The sequence below is a fragment of the Anneissia japonica genome, unplaced genomic scaffold (assembly GCF_011630105.1).
Source record: "Anneissia japonica isolate Jap-2015-1 unplaced genomic scaffold, ASM1163010v1 scaffold288291_len444093_cov181, whole genome shotgun sequence".
In the NCBI taxonomy this organism is placed as follows: domain Eukaryota; kingdom Metazoa; phylum Echinodermata; class Crinoidea; order Comatulida; family Comatulidae; genus Anneissia; species Anneissia japonica.
Genome location: NW_022731168.1, coordinates 328,756 through 355,093, shown reverse-complemented (window position 1 = coordinate 355,093; position 26,338 = coordinate 328,756). Strand labels below are relative to the sequence as shown.

At 31.8% G+C, this 26,338-nt stretch overlaps 2 protein-coding genes and 2 non-coding genes across 4 annotated transcripts in view; all 4 read right to left on the bottom strand.

The window, feature by feature from the left end:
* Positions 1-385: 385 nt before the first annotated feature.
* Positions 386-578, bottom strand: LOC117115242. Its single transcript, XR_004446521.1, has one exon. It is a non-coding gene; the product is annotated as a U2 spliceosomal RNA (small nuclear RNA).
* Positions 579-1,033: 455 nt separating this feature from the next.
* LOC117115249 lies at positions 1,034-1,226 on the bottom strand. Its single transcript, XR_004446528.1, has one exon. It is a non-coding gene; the product is annotated as a U2 spliceosomal RNA (small nuclear RNA).
* Positions 1,227-2,343: 1,117 nt separating this feature from the next.
* Positions 2,344-8,857, bottom strand: LOC117115232 (MORN repeat-containing protein 5-like). The gene is made up of 5 exons (XM_033258944.1): positions 8,742-8,857; positions 7,649-7,796; positions 6,937-7,048; positions 4,942-5,073; positions 2,344-3,767 (listed from the first exon to the last, which is right to left on the bottom strand). The coding sequence occupies exons 1-5, from the start codon at positions 8,786-8,788 to the stop codon at positions 3,679-3,681; spliced, it is 528 nt and encodes a 175-aa protein (XP_033114835.1). The 5' UTR covers positions 8,789-8,857; the 3' UTR covers positions 2,344-3,678.
* A 4,823-nt stretch (positions 8,858-13,680) lies between these two features.
* Positions 13,681-26,338, bottom strand: part of LOC117115219 (choline transporter-like protein 2) — a 23,896-nt gene continuing 11,238 nt past the window's right edge. The window contains exons 8-20 of the mRNA XM_033258923.1: positions 25,799-25,937; positions 24,460-24,543; positions 22,014-22,126; positions 21,342-21,464; positions 20,533-20,632; positions 18,780-18,872; positions 18,240-18,336; positions 17,525-17,766; positions 16,255-16,453; positions 15,936-16,009; positions 15,610-15,775; positions 15,001-15,085; positions 13,681-14,109 (exon numbers count right to left, since the gene is read on the bottom strand). Of these exons, the coding sequence (XP_033114814.1) occupies positions 14,000-14,109; positions 15,001-15,085; positions 15,610-15,775; positions 15,936-16,009; positions 16,255-16,453; positions 17,525-17,766; positions 18,240-18,336; positions 18,780-18,872; positions 20,533-20,632; positions 21,342-21,464; positions 22,014-22,126; positions 24,460-24,543; positions 25,799-25,937 (1,625 nt within the window). The 3' untranslated portion in view covers positions 13,681-13,999. The remainder of the gene's footprint in view (positions 14,110-15,000; positions 15,086-15,609; positions 15,776-15,935; positions 16,010-16,254; positions 16,454-17,524; positions 17,767-18,239; positions 18,337-18,779; positions 18,873-20,532; positions 20,633-21,341; positions 21,465-22,013; positions 22,127-24,459; positions 24,544-25,798; positions 25,938-26,338) is intronic.

Below are 26,338 nucleotides of genomic sequence, written 5' to 3'. Positions count from 1 at the left end.
CTTCATATCGTAATAGAAATGTACTTAAATTACGTGTTGAAATATATGTAATAAAATATTTCGAAATCCTAACTCAAGAGTTTTGTAAGTTATTGCATGCACATATTTTCGTAGAATATTTTATTAATTTATCTATCCTAGGTAGCCTCTGTATCGGCTTCATCTCATATATTCATGTTTATGTAAACTACTTAAATCTGCGCTCTTGGGAAAAAATACTTTCACTATATATGTGATTTTATGTTACAAGACAACGTACGGTACTGAGTTCTTCGGTACGATAACAGGTCAGGTAAGGTAACAAAAATCGCCCCTTTGATATTACCTGACGCAAACTGTCATCCTAATAATAATTCTATTGTTTGTAAATATTTTTTTCCTTTGTAGAGGATAGGCTGTTCCTGAAAGTACTGCAATATCAGGGCAACCCGTGGCCAGGACGGAGGAAGCTCCTACTCCATGGCCTAATTCTAAAAATCAGTTTAATATTCGAAGCTACTCAATGAGCAGCGTTTCAGATATTAAGCTGAAAAGAACAGATATTACACATGATCTTAGCCAAAAGGCCGAGAAGCGATGCTGGAATAATAGTACCAATGCTATTAATATAAAACAACAGAACGCTAGAATATTGGTGTTGGAAATGCTCTTCACTTCATATCGTAATAGAAATGTACTTAAATTACGTGTTGAAATATATGTAATAAAATATTTCGAAATCCTAACTCAAGAGTTTTGTAAGTTATTGCATGCACATATTTTCGTAGGTTATTTTATTAATTTATCTATCCTAGGTAGCCTCTGTATCGGCTTCATCTCATATATTCATGTTTATGTAAAATAGTTAAAATCTGCGCTCTTGGAAAAAAAATACTTTCGCTACTGTATATATGTGATATTATAATGTAAGAAAACGTACTGAGTTCGGTACGAAAACAGGTCAGGTTAAAGTAAAAAAGAAAAATCACTTATTACCTGACGCAAACTGTCATCCTAATAATAATTCTATCGTTTGTAAATATTTTTCCTCTGTAGAGGATGGGCTGTTCGTGAAAGAACTGCAATATGAGGGCAACCCGTGGCCAGGACGAAGCAAGCTCCTATTCCGTTGCCTAATTCTAAAAATCAGTTTAATATTCAAAGCTACTGAATGAGCAGCGTTTCAGATAATTAGCTGAAAAGAGCAGATATTACAAATGATTTTAGCCAAAAGGCCAAGAGGCGATGCTGTTAATGTTATGCTATTATTATAAAACAACAGTACGCTAGAATATTGGTGTTGGAAATGCTCTTCACTTTATATCGTAATAGAAATGTATTTAAATTACGTGTTGAAATATATGTAGGGTAAAAAAATCACTCCTATGATATTACCTGACGCAAACTGTCGTCCTAATAATAATTCTATCGTTTATAAATATTACAAGAAACAACCTTGCTTTCTTCGATTATTATCGCAAACATTTGCAAGGTAATGAGAATCAATTATATAGTTACAGAATTTTTAATTAATTGTTCATTTGAATTTAATTATGAAAAATCAAATGTAATGGCTATTAATAAAACTGAAAAAAAAGTATAGTCTTGGTATATGGTAAGATTTCTCTCTGTACAAAATACAAATATCTTAGGACAGTGTACCTAAATATAACTCTTTATCACATAGCATGCAAGAAATATGAAAAAAGAATCGTTTTATTGATGGAGACATCTTATAGACTAGGCCTAAACTTGCTATACCATGCTTAAATTATGCATGATGTGTCCAATCCGACCCAGGTATGGAGAAACTTGAAAGTTTAGAAACACTTATGTCCAGATATACAACGGAAAGCAACGGCACCAATCCCACATAGGGAGCTCTGATTTATTAAATAATCACTTTAATACCAGGACGTCATGCTGGTTAGAAAAAATTGAACACATATTTTTTTTAAGATTACAGCAAACCATCTACACTACCTAAAGCTCTGTCAACAATATTAAATTTTATGTGACAAATTAATGTGATATGCCTATATTTGGGTATAATATAACATCATTATGTACAAATATGGGCGTATCACACAAATTGTTCACATAATTTGAATAGCGTGGACAATCGAGTGTTAAGTTTCTATCAAGATTGTAAAATATTGAGCAGATGGCCTGAACTCACATTCGATGCTTCACTGTACTGAAGAAGACATGACATACATTGCACAATGCTTCTCTATTGTAGAAACTCATGAAACAACTGTAGAATTGCTGAATTACTTGTTCATAAAAACACGTGCCTGATTAATCGTCCGGCAAAAAACTTTTTATCACGCAAGTTCAAGAAATATGAAAAAATAAACTTTATTATATCAATCAGTGATGAGCAAAATTATTTTAATCATTTTATTGATGGATATATTTTATGGAGTACACATGCTATACCATGCTTAATTTATGCTTGTATGATGGGTCAATTGCGACACAGGTATGGAACACTTATGGCCAGATATATACATTAAAAGCAAGTTGCACGGCACCAAACCCATAGGTGCTCTGATTGGAGTTTCAGGATGGCAAACCATCTCTACTACCTAACGCTCTTTCCACATTATACACTTTATGTGATATGCTCATATTTGGGTGTGATATGCCCATATTTGGGTGTAATATGACAGCATTATTTACATATATGGGCATATCACACAAATTTGTCAAATAAAATTTAATAGCATGGACATACCTTATTAACAAAAACTTTTTATCGCAAATGTAAAATATAAAATGCATGACCTGAACTCCTTATTCTATGATTCAATGTATGGACAAGAACTGACGAAAACACGACATACATAACAGTTCCATTCAACTCTAAAAACTGTTGAAACAACTTTGGAATGGCTGAATTATTTGCCTATAATACATTATATTAGTCGGGATAATGGACAAAGTTCTGCCGACGTCCCCTCCTCATCAAACATTTAGTATTGATATAGTGTTGTTACAAAAAAAAAATGTCTATGGTGTGGGCCCTCAGCAGCTATTCTAAACGGCGAGATTTTAGCGCAAAGGTCCATTCCCCTGTGTTTCTTGCTTTGTTTTTGTTCTGTCCCTTTTGTTTTGGGCAGCCAGCCACAAGCTTTTGCCACTCAAACTTGTTTTCAAGAAAGTGTTTTATTTTGTATTATCAATTTTTTGAGAAATAAATGTTCTTTTCAACTTTTGAAGACATTCAGTCTATAATAAAACAAATAAACAAACAAACAAAAATACCAATCTAATTTTATATTGTTAATGGGTTCAACATCAAAGTGATGGGTGCCACTGATCTGAAAGTGAACCCAATAAATCGTATCGTATTGTATCACATTGTGTTGATTATATGTCAGTAGATGGTGTTATAAATTTAACCACTGTATTTAATGTGTACTTCATATTTCATCTATCTATGAACTCTTGGGTGCTTTAAAATATTACTCAACACAAAAAAATAAAAATCATTCACAGTCAATTTTCATAATTTTAGTAGAACCATTTTGATTGAACTATTCTACTACACGTGTGAATTGTACTATAATGTATATGTACATACAAAATATGATCAAATTTAAATACTGTGTTATATTATACAAATATCGATCAGTAAAATTAGTTAATATTTTAAAAATTATGTACAAAATTTATAATTAAAGTAACTATTTGCTAAACTTGTCCAGGCTTGGGTTGGTATCCGACAATTTCATCCCAGCCCTTTCGACAGGTACTAATGACCCAGGCATGTTCATCATCATCTATATTGGAGAAAGAAGAAAGTAATATATTTATTCCTATTGGATAACTAAAAGGTTGGAGTGCATTATGTCAAAATACCAAGGGAAAAATGACAACTTCTGTCAATTAAATGTAATGATATCCACAAGTGCATTGTTAGCCCATTTTGCAGCAGTCTGATCATCAGTCTGATCACATAGAATTAGAAGTGTTTTTAGTGTCTATCACCAGTTCAGTCAGATACAGTGGCTATTACTAGTGCACCAGTCTTTATTGCCAATCTCTTGGTGATAAACAGAGGCTGACATCACTGGCGGAAATACCTCTATTATATAAGTATATGTCAAACAACAAAGCAACTCTCACACTATGAGGATCTACACTGCGATTGGTACACAACCAACACCAACCAGTATGGTTGTGGCCAAGTTGTGATACGGTTGTGATAGTGTTTGAGAAGAGCAACTTGCTCGTGACAAAGGAGAGGGTCTTTGATGGTCGCGAAGTTTTCAACGTCTTGAAAAATATATTGTGGTTAGTACTGGTCGCCAGTCCGTCCGAAGTCGCTCTTGGCCATTATTACTTTCCATCAACAAATGACACAAGGTGTTTTCAAGCATATTAAATGAACCAAGGAAGATGTTCATGCTGGAGGTCATTCTATGATGTACAATCACACGGCTACATCGTGATAGTGTGAGAGGGGCTACGATCGAAGGGCAGGTCCTACTTCCGGTCGGTAGGGTCACAGTGCTAGGTCAAGATAGTGTCAGAGTGGCTTAAAACCCTATTATTGATAGTCATGGATAGAAAGAAAGGAAGTGTAAATCAGGTAAGGGGGAGCAAATAGAAAAAAGAAGCAGTGAATGATGGAAGAGAATAGGAAGAAGTGGCCCATAAAAAACATCAATAAAGCAGTAAACCTAGTATCAGAAACATCATAAATTAACTTTACATTGACAAATATAAGCAATCCTCTATCTTTTAGCAACATAAACAGTAAACAGTAAAATATTTAGCATAGGAGATATGAAATTGTGCCTCATGATTAGAGGTTTTAATTAATTTTAACATGGTTTTATTTTTTTAAATGTTAATGAAAACTGTTAAAATTTGTATTTCCTACAAAAGCACATTTTTTTTTTACAAATAATTCTAGAAAAAGCAGACTTGGCGATGACTATTAAAACTCACCAGCATTCCTTAGAAACTTGTGATTGTAATCTACAATGACTCTTGTATTAGGATTATAAAAGCCATCACCAGTGTCATAGCATCCCTCAGGGATCTCCTTCGGTGGTACATGGTCCGTCAACTGAGACCGCCCTAAAAAAATCATGATGATAATCAATTAGTTAGCTGCTCATCTGCCTTTCTATTTGTCACTTGTTGTTGTGAACAGATAATCTGTATCCTTTATAACCATTAAAAAAAACATTATTTTAAACAACAAATGGTGCTTTACTGTAAAACCTCTAATTGAAGTCCTGGGCTTCTTTTTTTTTTTTTTGAAAAACTTTGGTTGGGCTTCTGTTTGAGACCACATTCGCAAAGTAAAGAGGGGTTCTTTTCAAAATGAATGCTGTAAATTTTGTGAATTTGTACTATAAAACAGCAAGACCATTGTAACATTCTCGGTATGTCACTGTTATTTATTATTATTATTTATTATTATTATTATTATTATTATTATTATTATTATTATTATTATTATTACAGTATTATTATTATTATCATCATTAATATACCTTGATTCACTTTTTTATCCCTGCTTTTATGATGTGATGTACCTGTGATTTCCTGTTATTTATTTAACTCAGTTTTGTAATTCAGAATTATTTCTGCAAGATACTGTTTTATGTACAAATTATTTGAATAAGAGATACTGTAAATATATACATGTATAACACTGTATCATGAAATGTATTTAAATGGCATTAAATCACCTGCTGTATAAAACAAGCTTGTTTGAAAAGAAGCTCTTCTTTACTTTTCAAAAGTAGCCTCGAACAGAATTATTATCATCATTATTATACCTTGATTCACTTTTTTATCACTGCTGTTATGATGTGATGTATCTGTGATTTCCTATTATTTTTTTTAACTCAGTTTTGTAATTTAGATTTACTTCTGCAAGATACTGTTTTATGTACAAATTATTTGAATAAAAGATACTGTAATAAGTGTATCATAAAGTATCTTTAAATGGCATTAAATCACCTAAACTACTGTATAAACCAAGCTTGTTTTTAATTTATTTTGTTTTCTGAAATTCATTTACAGTATTTGTACTGTACTATCTCAAAAAGAAGCCTATGCTATCTTGATTTTGAGGCTAATTTTGCAAACTAAAGAGGGAGGCTTCATTTCGAGATGGGCTTCATCTCGAGATTAAGCCCACTGGGATTCAATTTGAGGTTTTACAGTATACTCTTATAGAATTCCCAAAGAGCTGAGTAAGTGTTCTCTAGATGTTTGACTCAATGACCTGGGGAACATGTGAAGTGCTTAGAGGTCTTGTTGGCATGTTTTGGTATAGTAGCAGAAGCGGCTTGGCACAATAGTTGCTGTTCTGCTTCTCAATCTTGAGGTCGGAGGTTTAATCCCTCACCGTGCATTTTGCCTGTGATGTCCTTTGGCAATTGGCACTTTACATACAGCTGTCTCCCTCCAACTTCCTCCAATGAAGGAAGCGCTGATTACTAGCTGCAACATTATGGAATTCTTCCCAGGCAGCGGATTATGTGTTCCATACCTGTATGTGTTTGATCCAATGCCCGGAGGTAATAATATGAAGTGCTTAGGGGCCTTGTAGCATGTAGCGCTAAATAAATATGTATACATATTATTTTATTATTTTATGATATATAATTACAAATAGTTAATTGTTTCAATTTATTTATTCATTTATTTATTTGAACATACACCTTTGAATCTGTGTCACTCAATATCAATTGGTGCATTCGTACAAACAAACAAAAAGGGTAAAATTTAACAAACAAAATAAAAAACAATCGACTGTATATAATATTACAAAATTAAAGAAAGGTAGAAAAATAACATATGAAATTAGATGAGATCACATTTTAATGCATTCCCTTATGTTACTCAGTAACATATTTATTCTATTAATCTTGTTCCAGAATAACAGGGACATTATTATTGATTCATCAAACATGCTAATCTTACCTGCTGGTTTTAGGCCTTTGCATATTTCTGTGTAGAACCGTCGATCATAACCATCACAGTACAGCCATTCAGGTTCATCATACTGCAAGCCATCAACAAACGTATACTTTCCCTAAATATAATAGAATAAATTACAAATTTATTATTAATGAGCAAGATGAAAATTTAACAATCAATTAATATGGTTTTATAATGTTAAACACAATGGATTATTAATATTTATAATACAGTCATTCCAGGCAGCTTGTCCAGTGGTATCGTGGACATCTAATCCATCTCAAAGCATTGTGCATTTTCCCTCAAACAACTGTAATGTCCCAACAGATGCACTCAACGAAATTGGTGGTGGTGATGGTTTTCACTGTTAGTGGTGGTCTTGGTTAGTTATTTCTTGATTTAGTTCTTATTTCGTTTTTTCTCTCTTTTCTGTTTATGTTAAGCACATTATTATTATTATTATTATTATTATTATTATTATTATTATTATTATTATTATTATTATTGTTTCATTCAGGTTGGGTATTTACGAAATTCCTGGATCCGCCCCACTTAATATGCCTGGTACGGAGGATTCCATCTTTTTTTAGGTTAGTTCCCAAAAGGAAACTGGCATATATTGGTTCATTCAAGTATTCACAAAATAGACTATAATAATAATAATAATATTGTTTAAACATGGGATTAATGATGGCCTACTAATAATAATGCTTACCTCCACTGCAATCCCATTTTCCCATGTTGCCTCATACTTGCTTCCATTGGGAAAGAATAACGTGCCTTTTCCATGGAACATTCCATCCTTCATTTCACCATCATATTTTGTATCAGTTGGAAAGGTATACTTGCCATTTCCTTCCATTCTATATAATTTATAAAGCAAATACTATAAAATAGTAAAATTTATTTGTAATCATAATTTTATGTTAATAATGTAATGCCATCTGTTTTGGCAGAGAATAATTTTGGCCACGATGTATTTGGTCATTTATGTATTTAACAAGGGAGTGACTATTCAACCGGCAGCTGTATTACTATGTGAGAGGTTATTTTTAAGGTTAGCCTATTCAGGCCACTCAGTTCACAGCTCTGTTCATGCCCCATTGAGCCGCGTCAGTGTCTCGTTGTCCCAAACCCAGCCCCATGTGGTCATGATTATTAGGTATTATTTATAACATATTTAATCCAGACGCCTTTAGTGCTGATCGTATTGAATTTATTGTTAGAGGTTATTTTTAATATTGTCAAATAACTACTGACTGTGTTTGCCATTTATCAATACATAGCCACACCACTGCTAAATATGTAACTAAACCGAAATAAACAGCTAAAGTATAGCTAATTTTAATCGGAAGAGGTCAGCTAAAAACTATTAGTATTAAACAGGAAATTCGCAAAGTTAATTAAATGTTCTGAAAAAATACTCGAAATGGCATCCACTCTTATTGACTGGTTTCGTTTAGAACAATTACACTTGTTTCTTGTATATTATGCCTGGCCTAGGCTAGGCTTCCCTTGGCGATTTGACACATTATGTCACATCATAGGCCTAGGCATAGGCCCAGTAGGCTAGGCCCTCTTCTAGCGGGGCCTGGCATTAGGCCTAGCCTAGGCTAGGGCCTAGGCATGCCATATAGCTGCATAGGCCTAGGGCCTAGGCCTAGCCTAGACTTGGCTGTATCTTATTCATTGTATTCGGTAAATTAAAACACCATATCTTCAATTTTATCGGTATATTGTTCATTTACCTCATTCAGACCATTTTAAAGAGTATAAAATTTCATAAACGACAATAAAGATGTATTTACCGTCCATTGTTGTGGTCCCCCTCATAGCTGCTACCCGTGTACTCCATATTGTTTACAGTTGCTCAGTTACAGAAACGTTGCCAGACATTTTAGCCTTTAAGCCCAATTTATTTCCGTCCTACAAACTTTCCGAAATTTCCATTTTCTTTCATCAGATTCAAAGTGCTCATTTTTTTTTTTGTTCATAGGCATGATTTCTTAAAGCTCGCAACAAGGTGAATCTTCATCACCAGATCTTCTTCACACGTACACGGAATGGGGACTGAGTTTTGGATTTAGTGCCAAATTTGACCAAAAAATGACAAATTTATACACATTTTTAATCAAAAAATGTATTTTATAGCTAGTCCGTCACTAGAGGATTCAATTTGAATATATTTGGTATCATATAAAAGTTAGTAAAATTATCTATCGAATGATTTATATGATGACAAATTCCCTAAATTTACACAAAGAAAAAAACCGAAAAAACCCCCATATTTTTATGATTTTTTTAGCTAAATTTAATAATACATATATTATTAAATAGATACAAAAAATACTAAGCTAATAACCTTTTCGTCTGATACTTTTTCAAAAACTGACCACATACAAAATAAAACATCTATGGCCTATACAAATTTCAGACAGTTCCATTTTGTATTTTCGGAGTATGTCAAATAGGGGCCTAGTATGTCAAATTTCCCTCAAAAAAATGCAAATTACAGTACATGTATTGCATTATAACAAACATTGGCGCAACTCAATTTTTTTAAATGTACGTACAATATACGCACATAAATACGCCTATTTAAAGAATGAGAAAGTTTACCTGACCGTTTTCAAGAGGGGGAAAACCTTGAATTTTGAAGAACTTAAAAGTCATTAAAAGACAACTCAGAAGTCTGGAAAGCTCATTTCCTGCCATCTAAGAATCAAAATTTTCACGAGGGTGGACCCCAGGACCCCCCTTTTTTCCATTTTTTATGAAAAAAGTCTGACCCCCACTAAATGTGAACCTAGATCCGCCCCTGTAAACATGTATCCTTTAATTAACCAAAAAGTCATAAAAAAATGTTTTTTCTACTCATTTTTGTGTAACATCAATATCATAATGTGTCATCATACACATAACTTGATAGATAATTTTCATAGTTGTCGTATGATAGTAAATATATTCTGATTGCTTTTTTAGTAACATACAAGCTTCAAAATACTATTTTGGGTTGGGGTAAAAAAGTGTAAAATTTGCATTTTTTGTGGGAGATAACCTTTGACATACTATAACTCCGAAGTACAAATAAAAAATGTCTTAAATTTTTAAAGGTTTTTAATTTTGCATGTGATCAATTTTTAAGAAAGTATCGGAAGAAAAGGCTGTTAGTTTAGTGTTTTTCATATATATTTAATAAAACATGTATTATTAAATATAGCCAAAAAAAAGTTTTTTTTTGGTAAATTTTGGGGAACACAATTAACATAATGTGTCATTGTACACATCATTCAATAGATAATTTTATTAGCTTTTGTATGACACTAAATATATTCAAATTGATATTTCCAGTGATGGAGTAGCTTCAAAATACGAATTTGGGTGAAAACGTGCAAAATGTGCAATTTTTTTGGTCAAATTTGGCACTTAAATCTAGCGTGGCAATAGCCCATTCCATGTGAGGCAAGAGCTGGTAATGAGGATTCACCTTCTTGCCAGCTTGTAAGAATTGATGGGCTAGGAAAAAAAATTTTAAGCACTTTTAATCTGATGGCCACCCGTCTATTCGATGAAAATTTGACATATTTCAGTATAATACTATTGATATGAAATCATGTCATGAAATTATTTATTATCAGAAATAATGAAAAAATTGAGGTAGTATAGACCCTCCATCTGTCAAAAAAGTTCCTCTCTGGGCCGGGCCTCCTCTATTTAAAAATACGAATAGCTTCAAAATACGAATTTGGGTGAAAACGTGCAAAATGTGCAATTTTTTTTTTGGTCAAATTTCGCACTTAAATCTAGCGTGGCAATAGCTCATTCCGTGTGAGGCAAGAGCTGGTAATGAGGATTCACCTTCTTGCCAGCTTGTAAGGATTCATGGGCTAGGAAAAAAAATTTTAAGCACTTTTAATCTGATGGCCACCCGTCTATTCAATGAAAATTTGACATATTTCAGTATAATACTATTGATATGAAATCATGTCATGAAATTATTTATTATCAGAAATAATGAAAAAATTGAGGTAGTATAGACCCTCCATCTGTCAAAAAAGTTCCTCTCTGGGCCGGGCCTCCTCTATTTAACATTCCTGGATCCGCCATTGTCTTGGTCTGTCCAGCCAAATGACAAACAAAAGCAAAAACTTATTAAATTCAACATTTATTCACCAATTTACATACAACAATGAACTTAAGTGAAATACTTAATGTTAAAAACACATTTAGTGGTCAAGGTGGGAAAAGAACACTCTGTTTATCAACTCAACAATAAATATAGGACCTTTAGCACAGCTTCATTTTCTCGTCGAATTGAACATTACACATTATAATTTCCTTCTGTATTTAACTTTCTTAAAACCCAATCAGTATATTGTATTATTATTATTATTATTATTATTATTATTATTATTATTATTATTATTATCATTATTATTGTATTATGAACTCTTCTATACATTTTAAATAAATATAATACAAATTCATATTTATTATTTATTTTTTTATTTATTTACAACATATTTCACTATGAATACATTTCAGTAGCATAATCCAATATAGAATTACAGTATTTTTTGTACGCACTGTTTTTCAAATGGTCCTGGAAGCGTACTGAAAATATTTACAAAAACAACTAAAAGACCTTGCAAAGATTGTGGGATTAACTAGAATTAATGAACTTTAATTTATATCGCGATCTGTAATTATTAATACTTGGGGCATTTTGAAATTCAAGAGGGAGTAAGTTCCAGCTTCTGGCACCTGCAACATTTAATGATGTGCACATTTTTTTAAGTTTAATTGGTTCAATAACAATATTAAAATATAAAAATTAAATAGAATAACAATAGATGCTTTGAAGAATTGCAAATTAATAGGCCTATATACTGGATGGATGGATTTATTTGGTGTAAACACCAAGGAATTAAACCCACAAAAGTCTAAGCAATGGGTATTGAACCGGGGACCTAAAGATCTCCACGGTTCAGCACACACAGAGTGGGTACCACAAGTTTATCCAACTGAGCTAAGCTGCTCTATACAAATTTTTACATCTTTACACTTACAGTATCAAGGTGTAAATTCTTGCATTTAAATTTCTTTTGCTTTTAAGCTCAAAATCCATATCCTTTCAGATTATTCACTTATCACTGTATAATTTATTTTAAAATTCACCATCATTATTATAATTATTTAAAAACATATTGGCATTGCCAAATTAAAGATTAATATTTCTATATAATAGATTTCATATCAACATATAATATGAATTCCAAAATAAAGAAATCTAAAGCTTTGTCTACACTATAAAATGTGATGAAACATAAGTTGAATATGTTCAACTTTTGTTGATACAGTTTGATAATATGTGATATGATGTCATCGTACCCATATATGGGCACATCACATTTTCTTGTCGCATAAAATTTGATATTGTAGACAAAGCCTAAATGAGAAATAAAGTCATACAAAATTCTTCACTTATTTTCATTTGAAACCAATGAACTCAATAATGAATTTTTTTAAAACGTGCTTACAAATTGGAACATTACAAAGTTACATACAAAATATAAAAATAAAACATCTACAAGTGATGTTAATAACAAACGATAAAAAAGTGTGTAAACACTTTCAGCCTCAAAAAAAATTAAAGAGTAAAAAAATATTATGCTTAAACATATTGGATACAATAATCTCAGCCGTAAATACACTATAGTTTTATTCATGTTAAATATCTTAAAGATAAACCCTGTGGACCTTTTCTCCTTAAGCAAGGACACAATTTGAAACCACTTATCTGGATTTATTGAAAAACTCAATCAATAAAAACAAAATAGCTATTAAAAATTTTTTTTGATGTAAAAGACTTCAACATTGAAGGCAGCTCAATAAAATCACCATAGCAATGAATGTAGGTTGACGATATGGCAACCATAAAATTTACCACACCATCTATCACATATCAGTTCTGTTTAAAAACTATAGAGCTTTCAACTAGTATAAAGGTTTGCATCAATCAATGATAAATAAATTGGATTGCAAGTCAATATTAAAAACAATTGTATTTTATATGCTTATGATTTTTATATTTGGTGTATGTGCAATGTCTTGAGGAGTCACTGTATTCTTGCAAAAGTTTGGAATGTACGAAAACATATCAATAATAATTTCTAATTTTTAAAAATCCATTGTATTATACATAGAGTAAGACTAAAAGAGGCTTGTAAGTAAACATTACAAGCCTATTTAAAAATAAAGATTCAGAAGTACTGTATATCTAAAATATGAACACAGAAACTGCAATCAATGTTTTAAAATAATTATTAACATCAGACTTTTTTGTGGTAAAGTATTTGGTTCTTGTTTAGCAACAACTGTAAAATATTTGAAGTGAACCCTAAGAATACCCCTTGTTGTCACAATACAGTGCTAATTGGAGGTAAATTGAACATCACACCAAGAGAAAATCCCCTGCATCTTCTTTTGGGCCATACCATATGTAGGCCTAAACAAAAGACAGTACACTATAATCTTTATTTCACAAGGTGAATAGACCAGATGGAGGATACCCAGGCACCCAAAGACATCTTCCTGGTAATATATGATGGTTAGGATATTTGTGAGGTCTCACCACGAAATAAGACACATCGTTGGTGAAATCATATTGAGATATTTACCAAACAGGCCAAAGTCAACATTTTTACAAAATTTTGATTTTAAAGTTTTTGAATACCTTGATACTTATATTTTATGATTGTATACTTTGTAAGTGAATTTTCTTGCCAAAACAGTGTTCTCTGCACATATTCTGTAATTCTAGTCATATTATTTGTACAATATATTTTGTACAATATATTTTGTACATATATTTGTGCTGTTACAAATACTATTTTTGGATTAAACAATTCTTAACCTACTTAAAATATAGTACACCTTCATTTTATTTCAACAATTGATTCGGAATTATACACTTGTCTTATCTGTTAAACTTGCATATTGCTACAATTCCAACTTTCAATTTGGACGGAGGTATTTTGGACTGGTAGCTAAAAAAATCTTTCATCTAACTTTTACCATCATCAAATTTATTCTTCTTGCCCACAATATCCATAAGGTTTTTATTCATGAAATACGGTTTCTCGGCTGATCCGTCATGTCTTTCCAAATCCTCCACTACAAATAAAAAAAATAAAATATTATAATATGTTAATGATGAAAATAAAATTAGTAAAACCTGATGCACACTGGTAGCCTAACATCTGACAAAGTTTTAATAACATTTGGAAAAATTAATCGGCATTATTTCAGGTTGGTTGCCAAGCATGTTTTGAAACAGAGGAAAAACAGAAGTCAGACGCACTCCCCCCTCCCACTAAAAAAAAAGGAGGTAAAAAAGGGAGAAAGAGGAGAGCATGGTACTCTGAAACAAGCTCATTTTTGATTGAAATTCCATGTACCAATGTCTATGTTCAAGCATTTCTCAACAATGTCTCAAACGCCAGTGAACTTTGCACGGCTCCCTACCCAGATTTTTCTCTGGAATTTTCCCTTTTTGTGCAATGGACAATAAAGTTTAAAGCTGTTTTTCTCAGTTGTGCTAATACACCCACTAAGTTATATATCAATCCAAAGCAAATTAATTAGAAAATATAATACCCAGTATGTACTGTAAAAAAAAAGAATAAATATTTTGCTACTTTATTCAGGTCTCGTCACATTTATTATTACAGAGTAAAGCTCATTCAGTAGAATGAATTTTAATGGTATTTTATTAGTTAACATGATATAAGTGATACTTGATAACCTTTATATTATTATTTAAAAAAAAAATAACATTGCAAATATTAAAATAATGATTACAATATCAGTATATTTTAAACAAAGTATCAGCTAATACAAATAAATAATACAGTTGTTCACAGTATCAAATATTATATAAATATACTAACTTTATAATTTAAACACACTGTTACATTAAAATGTATAATTTATATGTATTCCTATAGTTACAGTCAATATAATTTTATCAAAAACATGATTTTTGAGTTCGATGCTAACACTTACAGAAGCACAAGAAGAGGGTATCAACCGCCATATCGTACACACCAAAGAACACCTTAGCAACAACATACGACCCTATTCCAATTACCTGAAAAATAGCCAGAAACAAAATATTATTACTATGGCAACCAACAGCAGGCCATGATTTAGATAATTAGCTCCTTCTAAGATAATAAAAATGCAATTAAATTATTTTTCATGTACATCTATATGAGACTATATAAGCACTGTAGGCAATAACCAATCGGAAATGCAGAAATCGGAGTGTTCACATTTTATTTATGCATAAGATGATGAATGTTGGCTCATGATTAATCATGATCATCATTTATTTCAGGCATGTTAGATTTGAAATTAACTGATTATCAAAATTACTGTACATATACTGTAGCATTGAAGGCCTAGAATGATAATGTTTGCAAGTACTGTACACTTTATAAATGTGTAACACTAACAGCCATAAAATGTTGAAGGGCTATATGTATAAAAACTAAATCATTTATTCAATCATTCTGTCACAAAATTGCATGGTTTTAAATTAAATAGTATAAGTATTCTACAATCAGAAACTTAAAAACTAATTAGTAACTTTTGTTGCAAAGAATCACTCACTATAACTGGAGTCCAATAATAATTTAGTTCTGGTACCGGAAGGACATCTGAAATCCAGGAGATATTGTTCGTGAAGTAGAAGAACGATCCAATAGACATCGCTGTAGTAACCGTCAGGACTCCAAAGAATAATAAGAAATCAGTTATCTTATTAATCACAGCAACCCTGTAGAGAGAAAACATCAAATATACATGCTATAGTGTGTTGATAATCAAAGACTTAACATTTCTTTGATAAAGATTATCAAAGTAGTATCTTACAGGATGATAAATAGCAAATTGAATGCAATAACTCTTATTGTATGTTTTTCTTGTTATGTTCTTACCTCACAATGTTTCTGAGTAAAAGAAAGAATGCATTCTTTGCCGATGTACAGAAGTTTTTACCATATACTGCAATCTATGAAGAAAAATATTAATATTTGATATAGAAATAATGTAAATATTGTCGCTGCAACTAATCACATGATGGAAACATCAGGTATTATAACAAGAATATAAAAAAAAATAAATAAAATTACACCCAGTAAGTTATATTTGATATACAACAAAATAAATACATTAAAATAAAATAGAAAACTTTACTTCATGAAAAAAAATACACAATTTTGCGTAAAATTAAATAAATAATATAGTGATTCTCACCAGAATATAAGCGTTTTTGTTGAGAAACCTCATAAATTTCTCAAGACACCAGAAACAACACTTCAAGCACTTAATCAGGAACTTCACAAATGCATTCTCATAACCTTTCAACTTATGATCAATGTATTCCAACACGACCCTGATCATCTGAATCACAGCGATGATGAACGACCCAAAAGCCAGCGATCCAAGATGGTACCTAGAAAAAGAAACATACAATGTTTGGATTATTAGTCTCAGAATTAAATATTCAACTACATGTTTACAATTATTATTACCATAGTAAAAGCCCCTCCCCCACTTTCCCAGTATAAACCCACCTCTTACCCCTTAAGTAACCTTCATGAAAAATGTTCCACCCAGTTATAAGCACATTCCATCTTCAAATATGTGTCTCAGATACTGGTAACAATTTTGAAAACTAAGCATGAAATTAATTACATCGATATTTAGCAACAAAGTGCTATCCTTAGGCCAAGATGATACCTGGTCTGTGAAGATTAGGCTAGTCCTGTCTGCATTTTATGGCCCCTGGTATAAGCACCCTCCCAAGCACAATCCATTTTCATTTGGGTGATATTATACCCAAGAAACTACATTATCAATAATGATAATGTACTACTAGTATATATAATTAAAAGAATCTTTATAATTATATGTTATGTACTTTGACTCTTAATAAACTATAATTTTTTTTGGTCAATATTTTTCTGTTAGGGGATCATTTTGAGACAAGTTTTTAACTTTTAATTTGAATTCCAAAATCATAATTTACACCTTTTATATATTGAACACTTCCTAAAATGAGTTAAATAAATTTTTAACTGAATTGAATTATATAGTATAAGAGGAAAGAAAAATTTGAAATGTTATTAAAAGTAAGAAAAGTAAACGAAGCCACAATTTTAATAAAGATAAGGGGGAGAGAAATGTTAACACATACAGTATGCAAGCAATGCTGCATACAATTTAGCGTTGTGCAAGTATATTCTATTAATGGTTATGCACAGTACCAGAAGATGATGATGATGATGATGATGATGATGATAGTATAAATTGTCTTAATGAACATTACCGTCAACATCATTATCGTGCTCATCAAGCACTGATATCTTAATAAAGTCATTCATCATCATATCACTAGGTCTACACAATCATCATATTACTATGTATTACAGCAATGTCATCTACCATCATTTAATCATTAATCACACACCTAAATAATTCAGTTAATTTTAAACAATTTGACACTTGAGTGAGGTAAACTCACCTTATAGCCCTGTAGAATGATTTGATAACCGGAAAGGCTGGAATGTCGTTTGGTTTACTGAAGGACCAGTAGTAGGAGGCAAATGCGCCGGCCAAGCAAACCTGATCCAGCGCCGAGACAAACGCAAGTAACCAGAACAAACCAAACAGGTTATAAATCTGTAGGTACAGGAATATGTTCTCCAAACCATAGTGCTCGAATAAACACAATGCTGTTGTATTTGGGTAGTCTGTCTCGAATGTCTGAAAAATAAAGAAAATATTCACATTTTATTCATATGCTAAAAATTATCAACCAATACTAATATTACTATACCAAATAATAAAATGTGCAAGTTAAATCTTATATTTATATCTATGCTAGCTGGATCTTGATAATTTAAAATCTGCACTGACCTGAGTTAACCCTGTTTGACAGTAGTTGTAATGTATAAACAAGTCTACAATAGTTAATACAAGGGTTACGGAGCATTCAATTGCTAATGTAAAAATACAATGGTGAAATATCTACTGTATACCATCAAATTGGTCTGTTTTACATGTCTGCATATAACTAAAATAATTTATTAAAAAATTGTTATAGCTATATACCTCTACAATGCCCTATTCATAATGAAGCTCTTAATTAGTTTTATGCTATGATATTCTTGCCTATACAGTGCTATATTTATAATTATGCTGGAGCATGTTAATGACTTTTGAAGTGATAAACTTACTTCTTTTGTGCAACTTGAACCATTTGTCAAATTATAGACGTCATCCACTGGAACGCCAGCTGTGATGTAGGTAGCTGACCCAGAGCTTGCAAGATACCTAGAAGTCTGTCAAGGAAACACCAATCTCACAGACATATCTTAATATAACATTTAAAATATCAATATTATTACATCTGCTATCCCACATATGACATAACAATCTACATTTACTGGTAAGGTAGTCAGGCTATCTATAATGTATCAAGTGGTGTAAGCCAGGGTCCCAGAGATTAAGTGGCCCCGGGATATTCAACATTTCTTGCCCTACAGAGCGTTTTAACAAGCAGAACATTAAAAACCCATCAAAATGCACCTTGCAATATCTAAAACAGTGAACCAAACTGGGCCTTTCCTCTTACCCCAGTGGGCTCTACCCAGACCCAGCCCCCAAAGTAGTACAGCCCAAATGCAACTTAAGCCACAAGCCTCAAGGCTCTTGTTTCACACCACTGAATGCATCACACTGTTAACAAGAACGACAATACAATTAGAAAAGGATACAAAGCAATGGCCGCCCACAATGTGACGACAGCTATCTGCATCAGGAATGGGAATATCGGCCAGAATAATGTAGACATCATGTGGGTTATGGCTCTGAAATTAAAATAAAAAAAATTAACAATACATAGTTAGGTTTAGCATTAGGGGTATCAGAACATAGTGGAGTGATTATTGTAGACAGTATATATACCATATACATAGATTCCAGGCATCTGATTGGTTAAAAAGCGGTTAATAACTTCAAGCATCCCTCTTAAGAAGTAGGATAGTTCATAAATTTCTGGGGAAAAGTGTACTACCAATTTAAGTGATAGTATGTGCTTTTTTCCCTAATCTCTAATTCTAAAAAACCATATTGATATTAATTTATTTAATTATTGAATAACATATTCCTCTATTTGGTAATGCCATTCTGGTTGATATACTGTTTATTAATCAATGATTCATAAATTTAAAATGTGATTAGATTATAATAATTGAGGGCACCTTTGAGTCGGTTTTTAGCTGTAAGGCTACTGTCATTGAAAAAAGTTCAATAAATGAAAAAAAAAATTATTTCTTGATTGATTGATTGATTACTCAATTTATTTACTGGAGCACTTAAAAAATGACCATTTGATTTGATATTTGATTTGATTATATAATATCTCAGCTATACATACAAGCAGAAATATACAAAACAGAAAAAATACATGAAATGAAATAGAGATAGTTGAATAACTCTGTAAATCCCTATTAAGGGACATATTTCCAGAGGGGTCCATTAAATCACAAATAAGAAGAAATTAGGAATACAATTCAAGGATCTGGAAACAATTACTTCCTTCTCTTTTATTACCATATAATATATTAGCATAATGCTTGGATGAATGAGGTTTTAATGTCATGCTGTTAACAGAGGAGTCTATTATAACCATATCTATTGATTTTTCTTCAAGTCATTGACATTGCTTATCAAAAACACACAGTATTTTGTTTCATTTGGTCCATGTTGCCTTGGTGATAATAAGTCAATCAAGCAACATAATGTGTCCACTAATTAAAGTACGCCGCTGTCCAGAACGATAAGGTTTAAACGAAAGGTAATAATGATTTTCACTGGTTATTTAATGAAATTTACACCTTTGTAAATACCTTTGTACTGCCAGAATAATTACTTATAGTCATATCATGTTGATATGATGAAACACACTAATCAAAGGAGATATTTTGAAATAAATACAAGGAAGATTAAGAAGCACAACCTGACCCGCTGAGCCAAACCTGAGTGGCAATCCATGGCCTCAGCACCTCCAAAATCATGTTCACCATGGCAAGAGACAATCACTTTATTGTTTTTTTTTTAATAATGAATTTTCTTTTTGTGCTCATGTGCAAGTTTAGGTAATGGCCCTTTCCATTAAGCCCCACCTCTTTGTAATTGTTTCTAAGATCACATAAAGCAACAGTGTTAAAAATATATGCAAACACATGGGTTTGTAGGACATCACATGGGTTTGTTGGACATGCGCATATTCCTAGCACTATTTAGTTTGATTGACACACTGGAAAAGATCCATTAGTGCAGAAGTGCAATCTCCGTATGTGCGAACTTACGCGCCAGTTATTATAAAAACGGCACTTATAAAAATATTCTTTAATTAGTTTAACAGCTTAAAAGGAGCACTTAGAAGCCTTGCAGGCATGAAGCACTATAATTTAAAAATAATTATGTTACTGAGAATTGTAAAGAGTGGGAGAATTGAGATATTACCTGCTAGCCTCCTTGATCAGAGCAATTGCAATGCGAATACGATTACACAAGCAGAGGGTAATTATCAGCAGAATAACGAGGATAACGCAAAACGTAATACCTAAATTAGAACAAATAAATAATCATTGAAGTACTATGTTAAAATAATGGCAATGACTTTTCTTGGTTTAATATAGATACACATAAAATTAACTGTATGATATCAATTTATGATATAAATAATATAAGAATGACTTGTATATATAAATTGCATTTTCAATAATTTTTTTAATAATGCAAACCATGGAAATGTATTAAGAAATAATTAAAATTATTTAATAATCAGGATGAAGATCATAACAGAAGTTATTACTAAATAACAATAATAATAATAACAATAATAATAATAATAATAATAATAATAATAATAATAATAATAATAATAATAATAATAATAATAATAATGACAAGCACTAACTCAGAATTAAGGGGAATATCTTTCATGTTATTTTTCCCTTAACGTTGTTTTTTAATTGTTTTCTAATTTCTCCATTGTCTAAGTTCCCCTTAAGGTAGGTTTTAGTAACATAATAATAATAATAATAATAATAATAATAATAATAATAATGTCATATGATTGTTCATTTATGAAACACAAAACAATATTAAATACATGACCAATAAACTGTAATTGATTCTCTACCCAATCCTACCTTAAAGCACTCTTTAAAAAAAAATTATAACTATAACAATGATCAATTATGGTATGCTGGATTGTAAATATTTAAAGATACTTTACTAAACAGTACATATGTTATACACTAACTTACCAAATATGAGCCATGTTTTCTGTAAGCGTAGATAGCTACTGAGGTCGGTAGTGAATGCTATAGCAGCATCTGAGCCATCAATGTTCTCCAGTTCATAATATTGTTTCCAGCAGTAGTAAATACCTAGCGATAAGAGGTACAAAACTTCTTAGTGGCTCTTTTTAGTTTGGTACAGTGCTACGTGTGAGCCAACAACATATTTTTTAATCCACCAGAATTGACACAAACCAGCTAATAAAAATTTCCATTTTGTGTCATTTCATTTCATACTCCTTTCTGTATTTAACATAGTTCAAGTTTGATTTTGGGGCATAATTTTACATATTTTTGTTGTTTCCTTTCATCCCAAACAAGGTCCTTAAAAGCCAGTTCTCGGTAAGGGTTACTTTTTATATTATTTAATACATAAACCATTAAAAGTCTACACCTGAAAAAATAGTGTGAATCACTTCACAGTCGTCAACAATGCAAGCTGGAGTATCAAAGCCACTGGTCGAAAATAGTCAGCGTGTGGATCGTGGATGGAACACAAAAGTTCAAACCACAAAGTACCAGTTGTGCCAAAAAGCCTGTCTTAAAATAATACTATAAATTTCTCATACAAATAGGGCTAAAGATCTTTACCTAATTATTTGAAAGAACAAAAGTTGTAATATAAGTTAAAATGCTTACCCAAGCCAAGTAATGCATATGTCCCAAAGATCATAACCCACACGATGATGCCAGCAAACCAACGCATCAGAATGATGTACAGCAAAGCTACCAACATTGACACACCCATAAACCTATGGAGGAAACATAGAGTCAACATAGACACCCAAAAAATATAGAGTGAACATAGATGCACCCTGAACCTACGGAGGGGAAATATAGAGTAAATTTTGACCCAACCACAAATGAGAATAGAGTAGCACACAAAAATGACCAGAAGTAAACTATTATGAGGTAAAATATCATGATACAGAAGTTAATGTTACAAGATGAGAATCCTAGTCAATAGTGCCCAGTTAACCTACTTGCCCTAGCTGCACTCAACTAGCACCAAATTAACTTGCATTAATAGTTCAATACTTTATATTTTGATCAGTCATTGGCAGTAGTGCTTCATGGGGAAAAAAAACACTCTTCAATCCAAAGGTAAAAGGTGTTTTATTTGGGATCTATTTTCCATCAATCATGTCGTCCCTTGGTGTATTACTTTTGGAGAACTCAGGGCTGTTGGAAACACACCGGCCCCACCGACTTTGACCGAACCACCTTTTCTCAATTATTATATTAGTTTTTACATAAATATAATATATAAATACCTATAAATAGTTATTATTAATGTTTGCGTCACATTATCTTCTTTATGTTATATATTTAAACAACATTCCACCATGCGCTTGTTTTTGTATTGCCTATATACATTTCCGATGTTTTGACAATATTTAATTTTAGTAATTAAGATTTATTTCAAAAATGATTAGAGATATAAATATGAAATAAAATTAATTATTTATAACATTTGGTGGGGGGGTGGAGTCTGCCCTTTCCCCTTGATTCCAGCTTGGGCTCACTTCACTTCTATATGCATTAGTCTCCATAACTCAAACCTTGCCACCACCACATACAGTCATCCTTATCATCGGCCTCTCATCATCACCATAATTATTTCATATTGTTTCTGGGCACCCAGTTAAACAAAGTTTCCATGGAGGACCTCTGGACCCCTGCGAAACTAACCACCTTTTCACAAAAATTCTAGATCGCCCTTCAATCTTAGTGCTCTATTAGGTAGACCTGGCTTTTTCATCTGGTAGATTTGTCCATGGAGGTGTATAGATGCATGGTCTGTTTGTCATAAACAAACCGAGAATTGACTAAAATTAATGTGTAATCAGTATAATTCATAGTAGAAGTGATAGTACACCTCATTTGAATTGTTCAATGATAGTACACCTCATTTAGACCATGATAAATAATTTACTTATGCTTCAGGCCGCTCGAAATTCTACAGTACTTATTAATTTGTAGGCCTATTACCATATATAATGCATAGCATATTGCATCCTGTGTATTCATAAACCATGTTTTATTTAATTGCATATTGTCTATATTTCACCATACCCTGCAGGTTGTGTAAATATAGTCATTTGTTGTTATTTATTGTATCATTTTGTATTTATGTTGCTTGCCCATTATTTATGGAGGAATCAGCAACTCAATTCATTTAGTTATAGCACTGATAAGAAATTGAATTATGGACAAGTTATCATTCACAATATACCACATTGATTTAAAGTAGGCTGACAAAATGTGATTTGGTCATTGTTTTGAGTCATACTACTAACTATAGTACCTTAGTGTCCAGATATAACATTTTAACATTTTTTTAACCTGGGTGCTTTTCCCATTGAGTAGAGGGCATTTTGGTGAATATAAGCCCAATGTCTTACCACAAGAATAGGATACCATGTAAGGTCATACTCTTTAAAACAGTTTTCCTATGGGAGGGCCCCTAATGAACATTACAAGTCATCTATGGGGATCTCTTTGGTCTGCTGTGAACATAACAAAAGCGTGCTCCGATCAAAGTTTTTAGGCCTATGTACGGGCACTATTACTCCCATGTAATATATATTTAGGCCACAAACATTTTGTAAAAGTATGATACATACTGTTTATATTGTACTACATATTTTTATGACAATAAAGTAGCTTTTTGTATATGTATAATAAAACAATTAGTAATCAATATTCCAGTCCTTAAACCTAGACTCAGAAATACCAAAATGTTATCCAAAAGGGTACTAGTACTATGTTACTTCAAAATAATTAGGAAAACTGTGAAAACTGTGAATATAAGCCCAATGTCTTACCACAAGAATAGGATACCATGTAAGGTCATAATCTTTAAAACAGTTTCCCTAATGAACATTACATATGCTCCCTCACCCCGGTGACCAAGTCATCTATGGGGATCTCTTTGGTCTGCTGTGAACATAACAAAAGCATGCTCCGATCGAAGTTTTTAGTTAATCCCCAACTCCCACCCCTCCCCCCTCCCCACACAGTGTAAAGAAAGGTAGGCTTTAAATACTCCAAGTCTACTTTAAATTCAAGGCAATATACTTACATTAATATAAGCCACCAGGAACCCACAAAGTCTTCGAATATTACTGATCCTATTGATTGCAGTTCAAGAAAGAATTTGGCAGCCCTGAAAAATAATTTAAACAATTGATATTGATAATAGTAAGTAAGTTAATTCTGGATTTAAATTAAAATTTGCTAAAATTCATCTAAAATTGGATAACTGGATTAACCAAAAGAAAGTTAACTTCAAATTGTACTATTTAAATGTATAGAGATTGTTTATATCTGGTAGTTTAATTTACACTGTAATATTCCCCTTTTTAAATTTTTTGCTTTATAAACATTTGTGCAATTCTATTTTTGTAATAATTTTCCCGAATTTGAATTTTCCTATTTATAGTCTCTTTACTACTTTTATATTAACCATTTTTTAAAAATCTGTGCAATGTAAATTTTTGTAATTAATTTTAATGTTTTATATATATTAAATATTTTTATAAAATCACTTTTTATTGCAATTTTTTTATATTTATCTTTTTATATTACCAAATTATGTGTTTTCATTTGCAATAAAATAAAATTGAATTAAACTGAAATACACTTTATTGAGCATCACTAATATAAAGGAATATGTTTACTAGAAATTAAGTTAAGTCTTACAAAAAAGTAAGGACCTAATTGCCTTAAAGTCAGGCTCCGGAGGAAAAAAATTGTTTGATATGTTGTAGAACTGATTTTTCTAAGACAGAAAAAAGTTGCTTGACGAAAAACTGGGGAACGGTGAATGAGATACAGATTTTTTAGAAAAATCAGTTCTACAACATATCAACATTTTTTTTTCCTCAGGAGCCTGACTTTAAGATGACATTAAAAACAAATTGCAATTGATTACAAGGTAATTTAAGGGTCAAAGTTCAATACTGGTGAGGAAAATGTTTTCTAGCTATAATTGTATTGTTATTACTAATACTTAAAGGTTTAAATATACAGGTCTTCCTCCAATTAAATACCGTTTTTTGGACCGGGGTTTCCATAGCTTCAGCAGCTTTGGTCATTAGAATAATAAAGATAAAAGACATTTGTTAAAATGGGACCACAGAAAAGTGGACTTTAAATAGAGGTGGTCTTTAATTGGAAAGGTCTTTAATTAGAGGGAGATCTGTTTTTCTTTCTTATCTGTGTCAAGTACAAAGCACAAACAGGATGACATAATGATATCTTGATAGATATAAATCCCTGTGAGGTTTAGGATTGGATTAGTTTTATAGTTGTTTTAAGCCATCCATAAATGAGCAGGGTTTGAATACAGTATAGGACACCTTTGAATCGCAATGCAAGTAAAAAGTTACACAACTTCACACATTTTGATTGCAACTTACGTGCCAAACAGGTCAGCGACATTGCTTGATGTGATGTTGGAGTTGGTCGGCGTTTTCAGTGTTCCATTCACATTATCCAGCACACTGCCTATAGTAGAAACTGCCTCCAAGAGAATTGTGGGTAGACAACGGTCCGCAACTGACAATGAAATTGGTATAAGAAAATAAATTTTTCAAATTATTCAAAAAATATCATATCTCAATGAAATACAAAAATTATATTGATAGATCTGAGGGTTTTAAGTCCAAAAATACATGCCTTTGGGCAAGACACTTACATGATGTTGTCCCTCTCTACCCATAAGTATAAATAAGTACCATGTTCTAGCAGTCATGTGTGGGGAAAACTTTCTATACACCCAAGGAAAGGTTTGAATACCAGTGTATGAAGTACTAGCAGTTTTATACATTGACCAGGGATTTTAAATTCTTGATATGGCAGTTGATTGGACTCTTGATAATCATATGGTTATCAATACCAATACCAATAAAACTGTTGAAATGCTAATTAGCTGCAAATCTAATAAATCAAACTTTGAC

Coding starts and splice junctions, on each gene's coding strand:
- LOC117115232 (XM_033258944.1), bottom strand. CDS start 8,788: ATGGAGTACACGGGTAGCAGCTATGAGGGGGACCACAACAATGGACG. Junction 7,797..8,741: donor GGGGACCACAACAATGGACG/GTAAATACATCT, acceptor TAAATTATATAG/AATGGAAGGAAATGGCAAGT. Junction 7,049..7,648: donor AAAATGGGATTGCAGTGGAG/GTAAGCATTATT, acceptor TATTATATTTAG/GGAAAGTATACGTTTGTTGA.